This window comes from Pelophylax lessonae (genome assembly GCF_965119305.1).
Source record: "Pelophylax lessonae genome assembly, chromosome: 5".
In the NCBI taxonomy this organism is placed as follows: Eukaryota; Metazoa; Chordata; class Amphibia; order Anura; family Ranidae; genus Pelophylax; species Pelophylax lessonae.
Window position 1 is genome coordinate 401,236,730 of NC_138772.1, and position 23,189 is coordinate 401,259,918.

General features: G+C 39.2%; 1 protein-coding gene across 2 annotated transcripts in view; it reads left to right on the forward strand.

Moving 5' to 3' along the window:
* LAMA3 (laminin subunit alpha 3) overlaps positions 1–23,189 on the forward strand; it is a 244,360-nt gene that overhangs the window by 185,702 nt on the left and 35,469 nt on the right. For both annotated transcript variants that reach the window (XM_082258666.1, XM_082258665.1), the window contains 14 exons: positions 5,428–5,546; positions 7,924–8,004; positions 8,189–8,295; positions 10,596–10,637; positions 10,939–11,090; positions 11,755–11,865; positions 12,388–12,499; positions 13,458–13,619; positions 13,754–13,950; positions 15,171–15,287; positions 15,677–15,831; positions 17,062–17,203; positions 18,343–18,442; positions 21,294–21,410. In XM_082258666.1, the coding sequence (XP_082114792.1) occupies positions 5,428–5,546; positions 7,924–8,004; positions 8,189–8,295; positions 10,596–10,637; positions 10,939–11,090; positions 11,755–11,865; positions 12,388–12,499; positions 13,458–13,619; positions 13,754–13,950; positions 15,171–15,287; positions 15,677–15,831; positions 17,062–17,203; positions 18,343–18,442; positions 21,294–21,410 (1,714 nt within the window). The remainder of the gene's footprint in view (positions 1–5,427; positions 5,547–7,923; positions 8,005–8,188; positions 8,296–10,595; positions 10,638–10,938; positions 11,091–11,754; positions 11,866–12,387; positions 12,500–13,457; positions 13,620–13,753; positions 13,951–15,170; positions 15,288–15,676; positions 15,832–17,061; positions 17,204–18,342; positions 18,443–21,293; positions 21,411–23,189) is intronic.

A 23,189-nucleotide genomic window follows, 5' to 3' on the forward strand; every position in this document is an offset into this window, starting at 1 on the left:
TATATATATATATATATATATATATATATATATATATATATATATATTTGAAATCAAAACTCTGGGGTTGATTTACTAAAATTGGAGATAAGGTAATTCCTGCCAAGAGCCATCTCACTGCTTGCATAAGTGCTGAGCACTCTTGAGAAGCGTACTAAGGCAAGGTGCTGTGATGTTTTCATTAAGCTACATACAGCATCCTGTTGGCTCCTCTCACCAGCCATGATGTGCCTGAATTGCATAGAGAAACACCAAGAACCAGTGAAGATGTTGCTGGGTCTAAAATAAGGTATGTAGGTAGGAAGGTTTTATTTAAAAAATAAATGATCATGTTGATGAATGGAAGAGAGGAACAAGAGACAAGGGGGTTGATTTACAAAAACTCGAGAGTGCAAAATCTGGTGCAGCTCTGCATAGAAACCAATCAGCTTCCAGGTTTTTTTTTTTAACAAAGCTTAATTGAACAAGCTGAAGTTAGAAGCTGATTGGTTGCCATACACAGCTGCACCAGATTTTGCACTCTGACGTTTTAGTAAATCAACCCACTATGTAATTTAAACACACTTTGATCAACTACAATGCAAAATCTGATCTGACTCTACATCCGTTTATGATCATTAGACCGAGAATGTTGTTACATTAAAATGCACTGTAAAAATGTTAACAAAAAGGTTAAAATGCACAAAAACAGAAATGTAAAATCTATGTTGCCAGAGGCTAGCATAGGATTATATGTCACTACAAAAAACTCACTGATACTTTACATACTTACTGTATTATTGAACTAATAAATTAGCAGCAAGGAATTACTGTATGCTGAGGGACCAAGGTCTTTAAACAGTGATATGTTTAAACCATGCTTTGCTACTAATTTATAAACTTGAAATGTCTTCACCTGCGTTACCAGAACAGAATTTTGCTGTGCATTTAGTGTGGAAGCAGTTCTGTCATGTAAGCAATTCATCAGTTTAGGGAGTGCCCAGATTACAGTTCACTTCTCAGGTAGGACAAGCCATTACAGGACTTGTGTGCTAGAGGAAAATGTGAACATTTAATATCAGACTAGAACAGTCTGTAACTGAGGATTTCATCATGTCTATAAAAGGAAAAGTATGGGTCATATCATTAAATGTGGTTTGGAACACGACCATTACATTTATATACCTATTAAATGAGACTATAATACCAGCTGAAGTCTCCATTAAGTTATCACGGCTGCTATTGCATAAACTGCCAAAGTATGCTAACTTTTACTTAAATGGCTTAAAATAGACAGTCATTTCTAATGTATACTGCCAAAAATACCTACAGGTATCACATATTCATAATACCTAGCTTAACAGTCAACATCATGGGGGATTGTGATGACATCATAGATCTCTACCTTGTAGTGCATTCATTCTTTCTGTCATCATACTGAGCTTAACATCTTTATTTGGGCCCAAACATTATTGGCATGATAGGCCCTTGCGGAGACACAGCTGTCAGTTCCCCATGCATCTCTATGGGGGAAATCGGATGGGAACGGACCGTCGGTCATCCTGTCTCCGCTGACATCCGATCCCCCATAGAGATGCATGGGGGGACCGTTCAGATCCGCCCAAAAAAACGGACAGGCGGATATGAACGGTCCCCCTGTGTGGAAGGGGCCTAAAGGTGTAATATCTGTTGCTGGAACAGCAACCGGTCTCGTATATGTGGGCACCAAAAGACAATCCCTCAATACAGATCTTGTTGATGGTAAAAAAGATTGGTTAGACAAAATAAAAGACCTTTTGTCAGAGGCGTAACTAGAACCTTCAGGGCCCCGGTGCAGAAACCATGAAGAGCTCCCTGAACCACTGGCCGGGGCCCTTCCCTTCAAGCCTGGGGCTCTTCCTACTGATCCTGGGGCCCTTTACTCTTGTTGCGGGACCCTTTCACAAGTTCTGCAGTGGGCCCCCTTCCTGCCATGTTGGGGCCTCCCTTACGGTGGTGGAGTGCCAGGGCCCAGACGCAAGTGTGACCTTTGTGATCCTGGAAGTTCACCCACTAATGCCAGTAGTTTTTATTTTTTGGTATTTTAATTGTATCATTTTATTTTTTTACAATGTCACTGACTATGACTCTGTCCATTCTGAAAAGGAAGCAGCTGTTAAATTACATATTTACCGACCCCTTCCTGGTTTTCTATTGTGACACATCCCCTTCAGCAGCCGGCAAGAGAGGGAAGGTAGCACAGTGGGGGGGCAGCACATTAGGGGGGGACCAGGGGAGCACACAGGGGCCCAGAGACAGCAGAAGACAAGTGAACTGGATAGGAGGAGTGGCGGGGGCAGCATACAGAGGAACCGATCTCCTCCATTTTCCTCCTGCAGCTACAGGAAGAAAAAGGAGGACAGTGATTTCTCTACATGCTGCCCCCGCCGCCTTTCCTATCCAGGTGTATCCTGGAGCATGGGGCCCGGTTACAATTGCAACCCCTGTAGTTATGCCCCTGCCTTTTGTGACACCTTTTTTTCCCTGATATGCCTGAAACAGAGGTGCCTGACTGGCTACCTTCTTCCTGGGTGATTGACACAAACATGTACATTCATTATTTATTAGATAGTCGGCTAATAGACAAGCTCCTATTTGGTTGGCATTCATGCCCAACTTACCTCTTAAGGCTATTACACGCTATAAGAAAAATCGGGCAAACATTTTTGTCCGAGGAACGTACGGTTTTCGTATAATGTTTACACAACTTTCGCCAGCTGATTCCGACCTCCTGAACAAAAATTTGCGAAGGGGCAAGCTCCAAAATTTTTCTCATACGGAAACTGAAAGAACAATTTTCGTTTAATGTGTACCATTACAATTTCCGTACGAGAAAAATCTGAAATGAAAGACTGAGCATGATCAGAGACAATAATCAACAAAAAAAGTCTTTGTCGTACAGAATTTTCAAAGGAATTTTCCGATTTATTCCGATTTTTTGTGAAACAATGAGGAAAATCCGGCAATTGTTCGCCCGATATTCCTATAGTTTGTACCCCACTATAGATGCATAAATGCTAATACTGTATATCGCCAACCTAACTTCTTTGATCATTCTTTATTATCATCAAGGTAATCATATATTTTAGTGAAATTTGATAATATTAATTATTATTATTGAGATAAAGGTAATAATAGTTAGGTAGCTGGTCAATGAATACCACATTGCCTACTATAGGAGAAGGAACTGATGGTCTATTTATTTCTGTCCAGCTCTTTGTACACCGTGTTTATTAATCTTATACGAATTTTAGAAGTCAGGCAGATGTTTCCCTGAGAGCAAAGGCAATGGGATGTATTCCGATTGAAACTGCAAGGATTCACCATATACAGCCAACATAGAAAATACATTTTTCCATTTACTATGAGAAAAAGGGAGAATCTGTGCCTTCTGCACAGAGCTTTACAATAAGTTGAATTTTGAACCAGGTAATGGTGTCAGAAGGTGTCAATCATTGTAGCATGATATGAATTTAGAGCCTGATTTGGAGCTAATTTACTGCTTGTCTGTGAAGGTTTATTTCATCTATGTCATAGCAGCAGTCAATCATATTCAGCTGGACTTGCTATAGCTAGTAGTAGTTAATCACATTCAGCTTGACTTGTTTAGTAATGTTGAAGATTTTTAACCACAATTTCAAGTGGCTTCCTCAGTTTCGATTTTAATACATGTCAGGAACGTACACCGGCATTATTATCCAACCACTTTAGGTGACAGTCTGGTCATCTTAATCCAAATGCCAAAAATGTGTTAGAGCAGATGTTGATTTTTCAAGAACATGATTGAAGGTGCGAAAGGTTGTGAAAGCACCCTGTTCTAATTAACATCATTTAATTACAATGGTGCCAGGAATGTTGTGACATGGGATTTGAATATTTTTTTCCATGGATGAAGATCTTTTTTTTGTGACCATTTGCTTTAGATTTGGAGGGTTACTAGGAATAGATCTTCTTAATAGGTGTAATGACAGCATGGTTTAAAAAGAGTTCAAACAGAACCTGGTGCAGTTGAGCATGGCAACCAGTCAGCCCCAACTCCCAACACTTCATATTCCTGATATGTGTCTGCTATACCATGTACTTGTATGAGAAAGTATCCTGTTCTGATTGTATTGCTTTCTTTATGTGAAATCCCCGGTGTTCCTGCCAGTTTCTCTGCTTTCCTAATAAAAACTGACCACACTAAGCAGGAGAGCACACCATGGTCAGTTCTCTAGCTATGCTGGGAACTCATAGTGCTCTCCTCTAATGATCAGATTTGTAATGACATGCCCCGCCCCCCTGCACAGTCATTCACTGGAGAGTTCAGTGTACTGCTGCTTCTCTTCCCCCCAGCTCCTATGCAGCAGAACAGAGGAAATGTAATAATTTTTTTATAAAAAGAGAAAAAGGGTAAAAAGGTATTTATAATGTGTTGTTTTTTTCAGATCTATACAAAAATGTTTTGTCTTTCATTTCTCTTTTAGGCCCTTTTCACACAGGCGGACCATTCAAATCTGCCTGTCTGTTTTTAAACAGTCACCCCATGCATGTCTATGGGGCATCGGATGTCAGCGGAGACATGGCCACTGGCATTCGATTCGATCCGTCAAATCTGGACAGATGGAAACCCTGTTTTCCATCCATCCAGTGGATCGGATGAGAACGGACAGACGGTCCGTTCCCATCCGATTCCCCCATAGAGATGCATGGGGAACTGACAGCTGTGTCTCCGCACACAGCGCAGAGAACAGCTGTCATCCTCCTGCTCAGAAACTGAGTCTGTCTGGCGGACTATATGTGTGAAAGGTGAAAGGGGCCTTAAACTTAATGGGTTGTTTTACAAACTGATGTTTTACAATCACTTTAAGCCCTCGTTCCCATTGACAAATTGCAATTTCAAACCTGCATTTCAGTGCGAGTTCAGGGGTGATTTGAAGGATATCTGTGCGGATTCATGCACCAATGTCTATTGAAATTGCCCCCAAAGTCACCAAAAGTAATGCAGGAGCTACTTTTGAAAATCGGTGCGGCGCACCAAAGTCGGTGTCACGCCGATTGGGACGGTGCCATTGCTGTCAAACCACATGTCAAATCGCGCCAATGTGAACGGGGGCTAAATAAACACAAGATAGATGTTGATTGGTTACTCTATACAGCTGCTCAAGATTCTGTCTGCTCCAGTTTTAGTAAAACCCACCCAAAAGAACACACCTCTGCTAGGATCACCTACCCCCCTACAGATAACATGTTCTTGTTTTAATGGTTCTAAGGATGTTTAGAACATGGTGACAATTTTTAAATTTTCTTCTATTAGATGATTATATTCCTGCTGATGATGGGGAAAAATGTCTGCCTCTTTGTCTACAGTATCTAATAGTATATTCAGACCTACCATTCTCTTACCTCACTTCTGTGTTACACTTTTAGAACTGCCAGTATAATACCGCAGGTGACCACTGTGAATTGTGCAAAGAAGGCTACACTGGGAATGCTGCAGAGGGGTCATGTAGCTTATGTGCTTGTCCTCTCCCTGTACTTTCAAACAGGTAAGATATAGTTTTATAATAGTGCAAAAGCTATCAATTTACAAAAGTTGCACATATTCACAGTTTACACCTAAAGGGACAGATTTATGATAAAAACTTGTTCAGAGGATACTGCACATGGAGTAGAGGACTCCTAAATAAATAAAACATGTTGGTTCATATCTGTGTGCATGATCATACCTGGCTAAGCCTTGTAGTGCAACAGGGGTCTTCAAACTATGGCCCTCCAGTTGTTCAAGAACCACAATTTCCATCATGACTAGTCATGTCTTTGAATGTCAGAGTCACAATGTCACAATGTGAATGTCACAATGCCTCATGGGATGTGTAGTTCCGCAACAGCTGAAGGACTGTAGTTTGAGGATCCCTGTACTACAATAATGTTGCATGGCTACCGGTGTATTACTCCTATGCACAATGGGTACTGGATTCAGCGAATTTTGCTGGTTTATTAAAAAAAAAAGTGTAATTGAGGCATTATAAAACATCAGCCCCCAAACACTTTAGGTAAGACCAGCCCTTTTGGCAGATGCTATCATTTCCAGTCTGCAACAGATTTTGCTGATAGCATCCATCTGGTACTTTGCTGTTGAAATTTAAAAAATGAAAGTGAAACTCACAAGGTGACACTAAATCCAGTTTAAAAAATGAAAATGGCATATACCTTATCTATGCAAGTACGTTCTATAAATTTTCCGTAGTCCCACTCTATGTGGGGGACGTAGCCACCCTCTCTTGCTCACTCCTCAGATTGACTAGGGCAGTGTTTCTCAACTCCAGTCCTCAGGGCACACTAACAGGCCAGATTTTAAGTATTACCTTGGGGAGATGCAGACTAGACAGAGACTGCAATTACTGAGCAGCAAATAATATCACCTGTGATGTATTTCAGTTTTCTTGCAAACCTGGCCTGTTAGTGTGCCCTGAGGACCAGAGTTGAGAAACACTGGACTAGGGACTAAAAACTATGGACTATAGGATTAGTAGTGCGCATAAAGCAGTGCCCATGACCGCAACTAACGTGCAGTACTTGTTCCACACGAACTGAAGTTAGGAGGAAAAGGAAAGGTTCAGTATTAAACAGAGGACAATACAAGGTAACAGAAAAAAACAGTGAAAAAATGTTATTCAACCACTTCTGGGCCCGGAAGGATTTACCCCCTAATGACCAGGCCATTTTTTGCGATACGGCACTGCGTTTTTTTAACTCACAATTGCGCGATCATGCGACGCTGTACCCCAATAAAATTGATGTCCTTTTTTTCCCACAAATAAATAGTGAAAATTCTGAAAAAAAAAAAAAAATAACAATATTTTTTACTTTCTGCTATATAACATTCCCAATAAAAAAATTGAAAAATCAAAGTTTATCATAATTTTAGACCAATTGGTATTCTGCTACCTATTTGTTGGTAAAAAAAAAATCCCAATAAGTGTATATTGATTGGTTTGCACAAAAGTTATTGCGTTTTTATTTTATTTTTTTACTAGTAATGGCGGCTATCAGCGATTTTTAGCAGGACTGCAACATTGCGGCGGACAGAATGGATTCGGACACCTACCTGACATTTGTGATACTTTTGGGGGAACCAGTGACGTTACTACAGTAATCCGTGCTAAAAATATGCACAGTTACTGTACTGATGACACTGACAGGGAAGGGGATAACACCAGGGGCGATCAAAGGGTTAAATGTGTCCCTAGGGGGTGCTTTCTAACTGTGGGGGGGGTGGACTTGCTGCATGAACACAGAGACCTGTGTTCCTAAATAAGAGGAACACAGGACACCTGTGTTCATAACTGACAGAACAATGGTCTGCCGTGTTTACAATGGCAGACTGCAGTTCTGTCTTCAAGGGGAGCGTTTGCGGGTGCCTGGCGGCAATCGCGGCCGCCGGGCCCATGAATTGGTTTCCCCTGTGGCGCGCGCCCCTCGCTAACGGTATAGGTATATCGTTTCGCGGGACAGAGCCGACCTGCCGCAGAATACGTACTGCTGGCGGTCGGCAAGTGGTTAATGAAATTAGATTACAGGATCGCTAATTAGTGGAAGTGTAGGGATTATTTATGAAAAGTAAAGTTATTGTTTAGTGTCACTTTACAAGCAAAGCTGTCTAATTCGCTGGCTTTCTTTTTTTTTTCTTACAGATAAGATTATTTAATGTCAGTGCATTTTTATAAAGTAAAAACCAACACACAGATTTGCTGCACAAATGTATTAATCTAAACAACACATACAAAATCTAGATGAAAGACAGGCAGTGACAGAATTGATAGTTACAATAACTTTGTTTGGTATTCTAGCTGTATACTGTATGTATGGCACCATATAGTTTGCATTATAATATTAATGATGCCACTTATTTGTTATTTTCAGCTTTGCCACAGGATGTACAGGTAGTGGGAGAAATCTAAAGTGTTTCTGCAAGCCAGGATACTCGGGATATAACTGCGGAGAGTAAGTATTCTCCCTAATCTGCTACATGACACAGTACTTTACACAGAGGTGTGAAATTTGCAGTGTGATCTAGGTGTTATATGTGAAATATTTCATTGCAGCTTTGCTATGTTTATACATGGCAAACTGTATACTGTGTACCATTTAGATTTTATGCTAAGATTTCTTCTCATTTTTTGTGTAGATGTGCATATGGATACTATGGCAATCCATTACGGTTGGGTGGGAAGTGTCTGCCATGTAACTGTGGTAATAATGGGCAGTTGGGCAGTTGTGATCCTATAACTGGAGGTAAGAATAACTAGTCATATACTGTATACTCTGTAATGTGTGTTATAGAGAATGTCATGTAAAAGTAAATGGAGGACTTTTAATGTGACCTGTGACAGTTACAAACATTTTTTTATGTTCTTTATTATATTTAGAACAAGAAAAAAAATAAAACTTTGAAATATTAAAATGTGTGTTATATATGCATCCCAGCCTGCAGATTGCACTCTAGGCTCCTTTTCACATGTTTTATTTCTTATTTTTTTGCTATATTCCTCTGCTTTGATGAAAAAAGCATGTTGTTTACAGAACTCAGTAGCTGAAGCTTTTAGTTACACACAACTGAAAAAGTTTGAAGTGTTAAGGCCCGTGCACATGATCAGAAAATCTGACGAAAAATACAGATTTCAAATCGATCGTATGATAATCAGATGGTTAGTAGATGGTTAGCTTTCGAGAGCTGATTATGACAGTTCATCCGATCTTATCTGAAGGGACAAATGCAAAGCATTTTTTGGACGATACCAGATCGTACGATTTATGTTTAATCAGTACAGTTTTTATCCGAAAATACAATACATTACATCACTTCTGAATTTTTATTCTGTCAAATGAGAATTTTTGAAACTTTAGTAAACTCTTTTTTTTGATTATGGAGACTAGCATGCAAAACAAAAAAAAACGACGATCATTAGTCCAATAATCTCATCGTGTGTACAAGGCATAACTCCTCTCTGGCATTGATATTGATGAGCTTTGATGAGCAAATGCAGTGTGCTTTTGTCTTCAGTTTGAGATGCTTCTGAGAGGATTCAGAATTCACTGCAGGTGCGGTTTCCTGCAGTTTGGGCTCTTTCACACGGGCGCTCCGTATGTCCGCAAATCATCCTATTTTTTTGCGGATGATTTGCGGACATAATGCAAGTCAATGGCAAGGCGGATGTCAGCGGAATACCATCCGCTGACATCCATTTTTCTTCCTTTCAGTTCTGTTCCGTTTTTTGGAGCGGAACAGAACCCTATTTTTTCTCCGTTCAAAAAACGGAAAGGAAGGAAAATCGGATGTCAGCGGTGTCATCCGCTGACATCCGCAATGCCCATAGACTTATATTATGTCCGCATATCATCCGCAAACGGATGGGATGATATGCAGACATACGGAGCGGATGACACAAATGTCATCCGCTCCCTGAAAAAAAAAAAAAAAAAGTCCCGCAGCGGACAAAAACAGCGGAGCGGCCGTCTGAAAGAGCCCTTAAGCTGTTTTAAGGCCCGTACACACAATAAGAAAATCGGAGGTAAAATTTCATCCGATGAACAATCTGCTGATTTTCGAATCATTAGTATAGTGCTTTTGACACAAATTACAATTACAAATTTTCGTATGACAAAAGCTGAATGTGCAGGCTATAAAATTGTTATCGTACATGAACACAATGTCCAATTTTTGTTCAATTAGTACAGTTTTCGTCCAAAAAAAATCATAAGAGCAAGACTACGCATGTTCAGAAATGAAAGAATACATAAAAAAGAATTCAACACATGACATAACTTCTGAAGTTGAATTATGTTGTAAGAGAATTTACGTATGAAAGTAACCTCTTCACTTTCGATATGAGTCTAGCATTCAACAACGAACGGAAATTCGTCAGATAATCTGATCGTGTGTACAAGGCTTAAGATCCGGTTCACACTGGTGAGACATATGCTCCAACTTTGAGAGCACAAGTCGGATGACGTGTATAAATCAATGATTCCCTACGAGAGCCATCTTAACTGGTCAGACTTGTCTCGGCTTGACTTTGGAAAAGGTTCCTGCACTACTTTGGTCCGAGTTTGGTCCTATTTCAGCCCATTGAATATCATTGAATTCATATCCAAGTCGGATCAGCATCTTAACTGATACGACTTGTGACATGCGACTTGTGCTCAGAGCCAATGTTAGCACTGCAAAATGTATTAAAAAGAAAAACCCAAATCCATAACAGACCCAAGTTGCACTCATCTCAAGTCAGAACCTGTTCATTAAAGTCTGACCGATGTCTGATCGATGTTGCAGGGCAAAGTCATGGGACTTTCATGTCGGGGCAGTGTAAACCCGGCTTTAGGTGGTTTTTGAACTCCCACCAATTTGTATGGGAAGAGAAACAGTTCTGAAGCAAACAAAAGCCTGTTGACACAAGGCCCTTAAACTAGTAAAATTAAAACAGTTAGTATATGGAGTTGTCCCTGAAGTGTTTTGCTTTCATGCATTTTTTTTTTTTTACTATACTCCAGTGATTTTATCATATTAGACTTAACCAAGTTTTTATTTTTTCCAGAATGCCTTGATGAAGATCCAAAGGACACTGGAGATGATGAATGTAAGTGTTAAGCTTTCCGTCTACAACCGTTCCCATTCCCCTCTAATACGGCCAAATACTGGATGGTTTTGGAGCTTGTCCACTCCTTCCCTCTCCCACATTCCTATTGGCCTGACAAAGACAGACTACCTTGACATTTATTGGTAATGTACTATATGTTAGACAGAGAGGGTGGGCGGATTCAGCTGTAACAGATAGGAATTAGAGCTGCTGCAAGTATGTGCAATCACCTCTAGGTGTCTAATGGTGTAAATAAGCCTTATAAATTCAATTTTTATGTTGACATTTGATATTCTTACAGCATGTGACAGCTGCGTTGATGCTCTAATGATGGATCTCATGACTGTACAAGATGAACTAAACCTGATAAAAGCCAGGTTACAAAGCTTTAATACCTCCAGCCGTTCACTAAAGCAGATCAGAGATTTGGAAGATCGCATCCAAGAAGTAAAAGTAAGTGCAGTGGAGCGGTGCAGGTTATAATTCTGAGTGTCATGGTAGATGGACTTTATAATGCTTTGTGTTCCAGCAGGATTATGGGGATCTGTTGGCAGCTAAAAAAAAAAAAAAAAAAAAAAAACAAGATAAAAGAGCTACTACTGCAATTGTCTGTCTATCAAAATGGCCCTAAATTGATTATTCAGAAAAGTTTTAACTAAAATAAATTCTATAATAGGTCAGGTCAGTTAACATTTTCTGAAAGTGTACAAGTACACAAATGGATTTTGTATATGCTTGTTTTGTTTTTTTGTTTTTTTACAATTAAAAAGTGAAATGCAATCTGTGCCCACACTGGGTTGATTCGTCCTCTCTGTTTATGTTGACTATTGTCAATGGAATAGAAAGTGATGGAAAATTCAAACTTTTACAGTGCAGAAAGTGAAGGAACACCAGTTCTGATGACAACTGTGTAAGAGAGGATTTCCTCCTCGGCTAAAGGAAATTTCCTCTTATTTCCTGTTTGTCTGTGGGACAAGAAGCACAGTAAATGAAGTAGTTCCCTTTCTCTTATTTTCATTGTTTTTTACAATAACTGTGTATGCATCACAATCTGGGGACACATAAGAATACAGAAAAAAAAAAAAAGAATTATATATTTTTTTGACTTTCTTTGCAGCTACAGTATGATATTTATAACAGTAAACTCACAAGTCAACGACAGAAAGTGGACAGTGTGGAGAAAGACACTAACAAACTCAAACAGGACATAGCAGATCTGCTGGAAAAGGTGAGCCATGAAATGCCTGGAACAAAGTTAGTTGTGGAAAGATTTAAAATGGAATTCCAGTCAAATTAAAGTCAGTTGACTCCAGTCAACTAAGCTTAAACCTACTCCAACCCCTATTCTTGGACTATTCTTCCTACCCTGTAAAAGAAAAGACGTCTATACTTAGCTATTTTAAAGCCGCTCTGGTCCCTTTACATGATCGGGTCCCAGTGCTGGCTTCAATTAAGAGGAGGGACAGCCAACAACGGATGCCCCATAGTAAGCCTATTGGTGACATCATCCCCCAGACTCTGCAGCTGTTGTCACTGTCTCTTCTTTAAACTAAAGCCAGCTCTAGAACCCAATCATGTGACAGGACCGGAGTAGTGTCCGAATAGGTCGTATAGACATATTTTCTTTTACAGGGTAGATGGATTAGTTTTAGAATGGGGGGGAGAGTAGATTTAGCCTTAGAATTTGACCAGAATTTCACTTCAACACTGTCATTTGTGAATTATAATTGGTCATTCTTTCTCATTACAGGCTCAAATGAATTTTAAGAAGTACGAAAACATCATGAAAAATGCTGATGACACTTTCCGTAGTGCTAGCAAAATGCTTCTGAACATTGATGTACTCGTGAAGAACATTAACAGTATGTTATAAACATCATTTCTGAATTACAGCCAGTTTGGCAACACAGAATTAAATGTTTTGTTTTTCGAGATTTTTTTTGTTAAAGCAAACCATGACTCTGTACTTGGTGAAGAAACCCTTGTTGGCAAGCACAGAGGTAAGACGTTTCTTCTTACCTCTTGCTTCTTACCAGGTTTGCATACATCTCAGGAGGGATTTTGATCCACTCTTCTTTACAGATCTTCTCTAAATCCCTAAGGTTTCTTGGCTGTTCCTTGGCAACAAAGTTTCAAACTCATTCCATACATTTTCTATAGGATTAAGGTCTAGAGACTGGCTAGGCCACTCCATGACCTTAATGTGGTTCTTCTTTAGCCACTCCTTTGGTACCATGGTGGTATGTTTTTGGTCATTGTAATGCTGGAAGACCTATCCACGACCCATCTTAAGTGTCAGGGATTTTCTTCCTCCAAACACGTCAGGTCGGGCTTACGCCAAAGAGCTCAATTTTGGTCTCATCTGACCAAGGCATTGTCTCCCATTCCTTCTGGAAATCAATTAGATGTTTATTGACAAATTTCAAACAGGTCTGTACATGTGCCTTCATAAGGAGCGAGACCTTGCAGGCGCTGCAGTCCATGATGGTGTATTGTGTTACCAATGTTTTGTTTGGTGACTGCGGTCCCAACTGCCTTGAGATCATTCACAAGTTCCTCCTATGTAGTTCTGGGCTGATCCCTCACTTTTCTCATGATCATCCTTACCCCATGAGGCAAAGTCTTGTATGTAGCTCCAGCCCAAGGGCGTTTGGTGGTTATTTTGTATTTTTTTTCCATTTGGGAATAATCGCTCCAACAGTTGTCTCCTTCTCACCAAGCTTTTTGCTGATGGTCTTATGTGTTTTATAACAACTTAGAACTCCACTATTATCTTCTTATTGAGTAAATGTGGTGACATGTATTCCTGTGATTTTCCAGTCCTAATTAAAGAGATTGCAAGTGGACCAACTGACCCATCAAGTCCTGGAGAGGTTTCTTCTAAAATGGCTGAAGTCCAACGCATGTTAAATGAGATGCGAAAGCGCAACTTCAACACACAGAAAGCAGAAGCAGAAAGGGAGAAAGAAGAAGCCAAATCTTGTAAGTTATGAATGGTGCAAGTGTGACTGGCATATTTTTGAGCCCTACAACAAGTGTCATGTTGAATGGTAGTAAGTTCAATAGTTATATATTATAACCAGAAGTTTATTTATCGCTATACCTTTTATAATTAGTACTGAACCGTGTGAGAAACCAGTTCCAGAAGCATATTGATCAGCATAAGGAGCTCATGAAGGAAATCAATAAGTCAATAAAAGATTTTGAAGCCAAAATAAATGATCTCCGGGATGCTCTAGATGAGGCTTCAGCACAAACCAAACAAGCAAATAACCTCAACAAAGACAATATAGTTATTCTGGATGATCTTAAGGTAACTAATGGCTAATAAGACTTCGATATTAAAGTTGGCTTACAATTTTTTTTTGTTTTAATTTTATATTTATATAAATACACATATATACTTTTTGGGTGATTGTTGAAGAAGCAAATGTTTTTAGATCTGGAGAAAGCAGCAATAGATCAAGCTGTAAGACAGATTGAGTAACCACATTTTCTATTATATGGATTCCTTAAAGAAGATCTTAGGTAAACAGTATACTGTATGCATGTAAAATGGCTATATAAATCCATTGTAATATAAAAAATCAGTTTCTGTAAAATATGTTATTATAGTTAATGCCTATAAAGAAATTTTGGAAATAATAAAAAAACATTACCCGAAGCTATGCCTACTCTTTAGCATGTTAAAATTAGGAAGGTTTAATGATTTCAACAGTTCCTTGTTTTGAATTTATTTTCTGGGTGTCCATTTGATTGAAAAACATACAAATGCTGCAATTTTTAAAAAAAATACGACTAATGACAGTAAATTATAGTTTAAGCTCACTACTTTTAGCATGTCCCAAGTCTGTTATTATATGAGAAATGTTACACTTATTTTTCTTCAACTTTCAAAGTATTTGGTCAGATACTGTTACTCAATATCTTAGATACTTTGTTCATTTAAAGCCCAACTGTGACCAAAACTTTTCGAGCCTCATGCACACTAGACATTAGCAGAACTTCAGTAGAAAGCTGTAGCTGTAGAAGGAGTTTTTCAGCTTTTTTGCAGTAGCGTTTTTCAGTATTATTTAGCTTTTTTCAGCTGTAGCGTTTTTTAGCTTTTTTTTTTTTTAGCAAAACTATACTCCCACGGAAGCTTATGGCTAAAAAAAAATGTTGATAAACACCAAATAGCCATGTTTTTCTGCGTTTTTGGAGTTTTTCAGTGTTTTTAAGCTATTATCAGAGTTAGAGCTTTTTTTTTACAGCTGAAAAACGCCTCTTAAAACCCACTAGTTCTGGGGGTTTTTTTGCAGTCAGAAAACGCCCCTGCCAAAAACTGCTGATAACAGCCTATGTATGCATGGACACATAGAATAACATGCTGGGGAGTTTACTGGCTGCAGGAAAAAATGGCTGATGCCAAAAACAGCAGCTGTAAAAGCGTCCAGTGTGCATGATATGTAAAAAGATGAAATTAATAGAAAGGAAATAAAACCAACAGCTGATACAATGTCATCTAAATATATTATTCTTTCTTGATTTAAGAAAAGAGTTGCTGAATTAACCAAACAACAAAAAGAGGCAGCCAATCATCTTAAAGGAGCAGAGACCAGCCTGGGGAAGACCAGTAGTATGTTAAGTTTGCTGCAGAAGAGTAAAGAGGTAAGTTATATGTCAATGTACGTGGATTTATAGACATAAGGCTCAGTTACATAGGGATGAGGAACTTTATTTTAAATGTAAATGTAATTATTCAATCTTATTGGACTCATCTGAAAATATCTGTGCCCTTTTTTGAAAATAAGTATCCTTATCCTGGTGTGTTAGCTTTGTGAATTCAGCCGATTATCCCTTATTCACCAAACTGCAACAGCTCCTAAAACATGCTAAAGTCACCTCTACAGCAATATAATTACAATACTTGAAAGTTGGCTCACTATCAGTTTTCCACCAGCATCATATTTTTAAATAGTTCCTTCACTCAGTAATGCATTGTTTCTTTCTTCTTCCTCTCATTCTTTTCTTGCTTCTTTTTTTTTTACATTGAATAGGAATATGAAAGGCTTGCAGCACAGCTGGATGGAGCTAAGCAGGAGCTTAATGAAAAGGTGAACATCCTCTCCAAGGCAGCTAGTAAGGAACCTCTAGTGATTATGGCGGAAGAACATGCAAAGTCTCTGCAGAACTTGGCCAATCAGCTGTTAGAGTGAGTAACCATCTGAATATATAGCATGGTGAAAAATAAAAGTGCGCTGATTGGATAGTGGGAAGCTGCTACCTTAGAACTTTAAATAGTGAAGTGAATAAAATGATGTATATCAGGTGCGCTAACCAAATTGGTGTGTGAAAAATCCAAATGAAATCATGTATATATCAAAAGACAAGTGGTAAGGTCTATAATAAGACCAATCATGTGCTAATAACATATAAGTATGCAAATACAACTTAATAAAATCAACAATTGGGCATAAATTACACCAGTGGGTGCCAAACAATGGTGACCATACGAATAATATCGTGGCAGAAAACAGTCCCAAATGAATGTACACAAAAAAGAAGTCCAAATCCAAAATTCTTGTGATGAAACGGTTAAACTGAAAGTGTAGAAACCACGTGAATGAAAATTCAGTGTCCCACCACCAGCTTAGCTTCTTACCAGAAGATTGGAATATAAGTGCGTAAAGAAAAATAGCTCTGCTCCAGAGATCAAATAGCAAAGGAAAGACCCAAAGGGGTATGACCACTGTTGCCTCCCAGGTAGAAAAGAGAGTGATGTGCCTCTTACCAGATAAATGGTAAATTGAGCTGTGGGCAAACAAACACTCCTCTCATATGCGGGATGAGATATAAGATGGATCTCTGGTAGGTTCTCGCCTTTCTTGCCCTCAGTCACTCATTTCCCCGACTCCTTGCTTCGAAGCTGTATTTTTACGGAGTTCTTGTCAGTGCTGTTTGCTCTTGAGTGCAAGGAGTCGGGTTGTAAAAATACAGACCAGTGTGTTTACTGGTTTAAGCACCCTATTTTCATTGCAGCCTTGCCCGTACACACCTGGACATTAGAGAAAGGCTGCACAGCGAATACTCACATGCTGCACATGTAGGAAACTTGGTAGATATACTGTAGCTGAATGGCATTATAACTTTTTCTGTCTAAAGGCTGTTGGAGTGTACTTTTTGGCTGTAAAGTGGTTGCAATGTCTCCCTGATTGTTGTTAGTTTTTTTGCTTAGAGCTGATTTTTAGTTTAGGAATAGTCAGATGTGTCCACTCTTAAGAGGTACTTTGTCATTCATTGTTCCACATCCTAATACAAACAGCTAATAGGGTATAAACCTGGAAAGTTATAGTACTATAAAATAGCTAAATAAAAATTTACCATCACATTTAACATATCTGTGGTTTGAAAAATGTAACGGTTGCTGTTTATAATTATACAGAATCAGACGGAATACCAGCGAGGAGGAGCTGGTTCGCTGTGCTGTTGATGCTTCCAAAGCTTATGACGACATTATAAATGCAGTGAAAGCTGCTGAAGATGCTTCAAAGAAGGCAAAGTCAGCAGCTGATTCTGCTTTGACAGTAAGTGGTTTACATATTAAATTATGGATAATCTTTCTCAAACAAGTCAATTTTTTTTTTATAAGCCACCTATAGTTAGAATGGTATATAACAGGGGAAAGAAATATAAAGGAAAGATAAATGCTATTAATTAATTTTAATTAATTACATTCTGTACAGGCTATAAAAGGAGCACACATCTAGGTAATAAAGTCAAGCAACAATCACAATTGGGCCCTCTGACTTGGGCCCTTGAGTAGCTGCAGCATTTGCACAGTACGCCTTGTTGACTTTTGGGCACTATAATTTAGCTCTGAAAGTTTTCTGCAATTATTTTAAACATTTTTTGAAGCCAGGTAACTTTATTGGCTTGATTTTTGTTGGTGATAAATTTTACCATGATAAATATTAGGTTAAGACTTAGGTTTAAGTAAAAGTCCTGTAAGTTTCATATACAATGGGAAAGGGCTGTAACCTCTGTCGGTATTGCTGCCCGTGGCCCCACTGCAGAGATTTTAATGTAACAATGTTACCACGAAGATATCAAGTGAGTTAAAATCTAACACATCTGACAAAAAAGAAAAAAAAAAACATTTTAGTAGCATTCAGGAAACTCCAACTATAGTTATCTGGATCTCTACTGGAGATTTCCTCTCACTTCCAGTGCGTGACTATCTTTCCAGTAAGGCCACTGAGAGTAAAACAAAAAAAAACGTACCAGCAGTCCTAAGTCTTTCACACTTTATCCAAAGCTACAAAAAAAAGCAAAAGACCACTATGTTCCTTTTGGGAGTAGCAGTCTGACATCATCATGCTAGAAAATCAAGCGGCAATCCCAGTGGTGCTGCAGTTTCATCAATTATGGGCAGGATTTTCATCCTCACTTCACTGCTCCCCTACAAACAGCATTTAGCAAATACTGAGCTAGGTGTCTATATTTCAATTTTTTACTTTTATGCAAAATAGAGAATTAGAGAATATTAGGAGCAGCAGTTCTTAAATATGGCCACCAGGCCGCGACAGGAAACACTTGACTAAAAAGAACACTTATTTACATTTTTTTACATATATTTATTAACAAAAAAATGAGATGGTGCTAATGTAAGATGACATGGTTTATAATAATAAATATAATTTAGATTTTATTTTTTTAATTTAAGAAAGTACAAAATGAAGATCTACCTGGAAAAGCCAAGAAATCTCTTACAGACTCAGAGGCACTATTGGAACAGGCAAAGAAAACACAAAAATCACTCAGAGGTATGGCTGGAATTGGTCAGCTTCCAAAGTGTGTTTTGATTCAACATGCATTAGTGGTTTATTTAGGTTTACAGGATTATACTGATTTGCTTATGACTAGCTGCCATCAACCCGTCAAACACTATTTAGAACTCAAGACGTTAAACAGAATCTTTCCAAAAAAAGTAAAAACAAAAGGTTAATGGATAATATCATCCAGAAATGAAATGCAGAAGGTACACTCACTTTTTCATAATCTGATTTTTTAGTATTTAGTTCCTCCATATGTAGCAGGCTTTTCACGGGGCTTGTGAGTGGCATTTGTAGCCACTTATGACATGACGCTGTGCTATACAATTTCTTTCTTCGTGATCTCGTTGATTGTTGGGGTTGCAGGGGGTTAGAGATAGTGGTCACTGGAAATACTGAACATTTTCACAAGCTAAAACTCAGAGCCACTGTAGAGATGAGGGTATTAACATTTATAGGGATTTCTATTCGAGATGGCTTATGGAACTTCAAGGGCTTATAGTTGCCTGGCCAGCTAAGCAATGCACCTTACCCATACACAGCAATGTATTATACAACAGGGACAATAGTATTCTCCTGCAGGAATGAACCCCTTGCTAGTTGCCAATATCGTAATTTCTAGTGCTTGTGAGGCTGTCAGACTCCACACCTCCTCATATTTCCAAATACGGCCATTACACCGTTTTCAAGTTAGGGAAGTGATATTTAGTCTTTCTGAAAGAGAAATGGTAGAGACCATAAATACAAAGAGTCCAACACACTCCATACAGCAGTGAGTCCCAGTCAAAGGAGAGTGATGTGGTGAAATGGCAGATGGTGCCACCAAAGCATAAATATAATCCAAGATATTACTAGCAAACCATGTTTAGATAAACAGATATCACATACAGAAAATAACTTTGGGCCTGTGTTTATCAGCAGTTTTTCACCTGTGGCCCCATCCAACCTTGTTTTTCTAGAGCCCCACTTACACACTTGGCTTCTAAATAAAATATAAATAGTTTTATTCCTAATACACTATATTATCAAAGGTTTTGGGATGCCTGCCTTTACACACATGAACTTTAATGGCATCCCAGTCCACAGGGTTCAATATTGAGTTGGCCCACCCTTTGTAGCTATAACACCTTCAACTCTTCTGTAAAGACTGTCCACAAGGTTTAGGAGTGTGTCTATGGGAATGTTTGACCATTCTTCCAGAAGCTCATTTAGGAAGGTTAGGCATTGATGTTGGAGAGAAGGCCTGGCTCGCAGTCTCTGCTCTAATTCATCCCAACGGTGTTCTATCGGGTTGAGGTCAGGACTCTGTGTAGGCCAGTCAAGGTCCTCCGCCCCAAACTCACTCATCCATGTCTTTATGGACCTTGCTTTGTGCACTGGTCCAAATCATTTGGTGGAGGGAAGATTATGGTGTGGGGTTGTTTTTCAAGGGTTGGGCTTGGCCCCTTAGTTACAGTGAAAGGATCTCTTAAGGCATCAGCATACCAAGATATTTTGGACATTTCATGCTCCCAACTTCGTGGGAACAGTTTGTGGATGGCCTCTACCTGTTCCAACATGGCTGCACACCAGTGCACAAACAAGGTCCATAAAGACATGGATGATCAAGTTTGGGGTGGAGGAACTTGAAAGCTTAGCATCCTGACCTCAGCCTGATAGAACACCTTTGGGATAAATTAGAGCGCAGACTGCGAGTCAGACCTTCTCTCCAACATCAGGGCCTGACCTCACCAATGCGCTTCTGGAAGAATGGTCAAACATTCCCATAGACACACTCCTCAACCTTGTGGACAACCTTCCCAGAAGATTTTAAGCTGTTATAGCTGCAAAGGCTGGGCCAACTCAATATTGAACCCTACGGACTAAGTCTGGAATGCCATTAAAGTTCATGTGGGTGTAAAGGCAGTTGTCCCAATACTTTTGGTAATATAGTGTGTTTTAATAACACATTTTAGAAATACAGGACCACATACAAAATGATACAATTTATTTAGTGGTCGATTCATGTGACATTTGGGGCTTGGTCAATAGATGCATATTTTTTAATGTCCAGTGCCATTGCAGTAAGTAATATGTATAGGTCATCTCTCTCCTCACTATTTACAGGCGGTTGTACATTTGTGTTAGCAAATAACTTACTAAACTGAAGCCTTTTTCCCAAGTAAAATGTGGGAAATACCATCAAATTAGTTTTCCCTTGTCCCAAAGCTATAGACACTTTTTGTAAAGTGTACAATTTACTCAAAAATAATGCTTTTCTTATTTAAGACATGCCTGGGCTTCTATATTACTTTATATATCAATAAGCAGTTCTTGTAATCTAACATAATTGTCAGCGGCATTCACTACAAATGGATCAACAAAACAGTATTTGCAGTATAATACATTTTGCTTTTCTGTGGCTTCTTTGATGTGTGCTGTGGCTTTCCTTTGATATGATTTTACCTGTGGCCCCTTGAAATTGTCCAGGGGGGAATGTGGCTTCTGGTTGAGAACTGCAGCTTTACGATCTCACTCAACCAGTTAAAATTGGTGATGCTCATTTTATATTAAAATATCCTTCCACTTGGAAAATACACAAGGAATCAGAAGAAAAAAAGAACTTAACAAATTCACAAGGCCAAATGTTGCACAAATCTTTGCATTGGTACATATTTTCATGAAAAAATAATAGCGAATTACCTCAAAAAAAAATATCACAATTGTGATACAACAAATGTACTTCAAAAAGACCCAATTACCTTTCATTCCTCAGGCCCTGTGCCTGTACCTTGCAAACCATAGAATCTCAACCTGAGAGTTAATGTAAGTGCCCTTCATCCTTTTTATATTTAATACCTAGATGTAAACCCAGAGCTTGAAGACCTAAAAGACAGACTAACGGAGGCCACAGATAAGAAGAAGACATTGTCAGATGACCTCACAGCTGTCCAAAATAGCATCAATGCCATCAAAAGAGGTAAGCAGCTTTTGAGTATTTATATAGGAATTCTATTTGTACTTCACAAAATTCCAGATTCAATAAAACTACTAGTTTTTCTATGGTAATAGTAGACCCTGTGGCTCTATGATTAAGCCCCAGTAGGGGGCAAAAATGCATCAGAGAAACAGCATGGGTACAGTATCTCTGTCAGTGCTTGAAGAATAAAGTTTTCTATGCAAAGGATCAGTGGTGTGCAGTTTCACAATTTTTTTTTGAATAAAAAAAGTGTTGGGGAAGTACCAGAACCCAGCAGTTGCCGACACAGCATCTATGGCTGGTGGAAGAGAGGCACAGGACATTAGTCTTTCCTTTAATATGTGAGTAGTCACAGCTGCTTGATTGGTTGGCTGTGCCCAGGGCAGCTGTTTGAAATCATGGGGTCCCTTACAGCCTACTTGATAGGACCCCCTTTGACCCCTCCCTCACCCCCATCCCTGGCCCCACCCCTGACCTAGTCCCGCTGGCTACCAATGTTTTCTTGGGACCAAGAGCTGTTTTCGGCATCTCAGTCTTTGTGCTGAGCAGAGCATGAGATCACTCCGCAAGGGAAGGCAGTGGGTGGCTGGCTGGAACTACAACATGCGGAGTAGAATTATAAACCTGCGCCCCAAAATAGAAAAAAGTCCCTCCTCTGCTCTCAGCTTCTGGGCCCCTCTGTTGACCTGATGGGTCCCAGGAGAATGTAATTATACACCCCTGTATACAAGTAGGAAGGGGAGTGTAGTTTAGAAAACCTATTTTTTTTTTATTTGGGAGAAACTAACTTCAAAGCTGCCGGGCCCCCCTGTTGAGCTGATGGGGCTCGGGCCCAGTACAACAGGACTGTTTGCACTGCCTTATCAGTGGCCCTGAATATGCCTGAATGCTACTTGTTGTCACCACCTATGAGACCAGCACTGTGGCTTTCTTTGGTATTGAAAGCTGATGGGAGGCGGTGGTGGCTAATAGGTATAAGGCCTTATGCACACAGGGTTTACGAAGTGCTTCTTTTATAAGTGTGTAAAAGCACCTCTATGTGTCCATGCACACATAGATGTTTACAGGCATATTCTAAGAGGCGCGTTTACTGGCTAAAACAAGAACCATCACCAACGCATTCAGGAGAGGAGCTTTTGAGCAGAAAAAACACATGATGCTTGTAAATGTGTCTAAACACATCTAAAAGCATTTAAAGCTAGACAAGTTGAGCTCCTGAGCATTAATTAATTCCTATGGCCAAAATACATTTATATTCTGCCAATGGAATTCATTAATGCTTAAAACGCTTGAAGCTTTTTTTAACTGGCAGGAGTAAGGCCCCGTACACACGTGCAGATTATCTGAAGACTTTTGTCTGCAGACTTACCTTTTCTATGTAGTGCAAGGGCCTGCCGGATTGCATACAAATTGAAAGTGTTTAGGTTTGACCTCATATTATATGGTTTTGGTAAGTCTGCAGACAAAAGTCTTCAGATAATCTGCACGTGTGTACGGGGCATTAGGCTCCATGCACACAAGCTTAAACATCACTGCTCCTACAGGAGTTTTGTGTTCTGCCTGTATAAACAGCCCAATGTTATCCTATGTGTCCATACACATTAGGACAATTAGAGGCATATTTTGAGCTCAACATTCAGCGGTAGGAAAAAAAACCCATCTGGTTTGCGTTTTTGATTGGAGCTTTCATGTAGAAAAAAGTAAAACTCTTCTAAACGTGTCTAAACTCTGTACAAAAATGCTTCATATGAGTTTTTTTCTGCCAAGGGAATTGGTGTT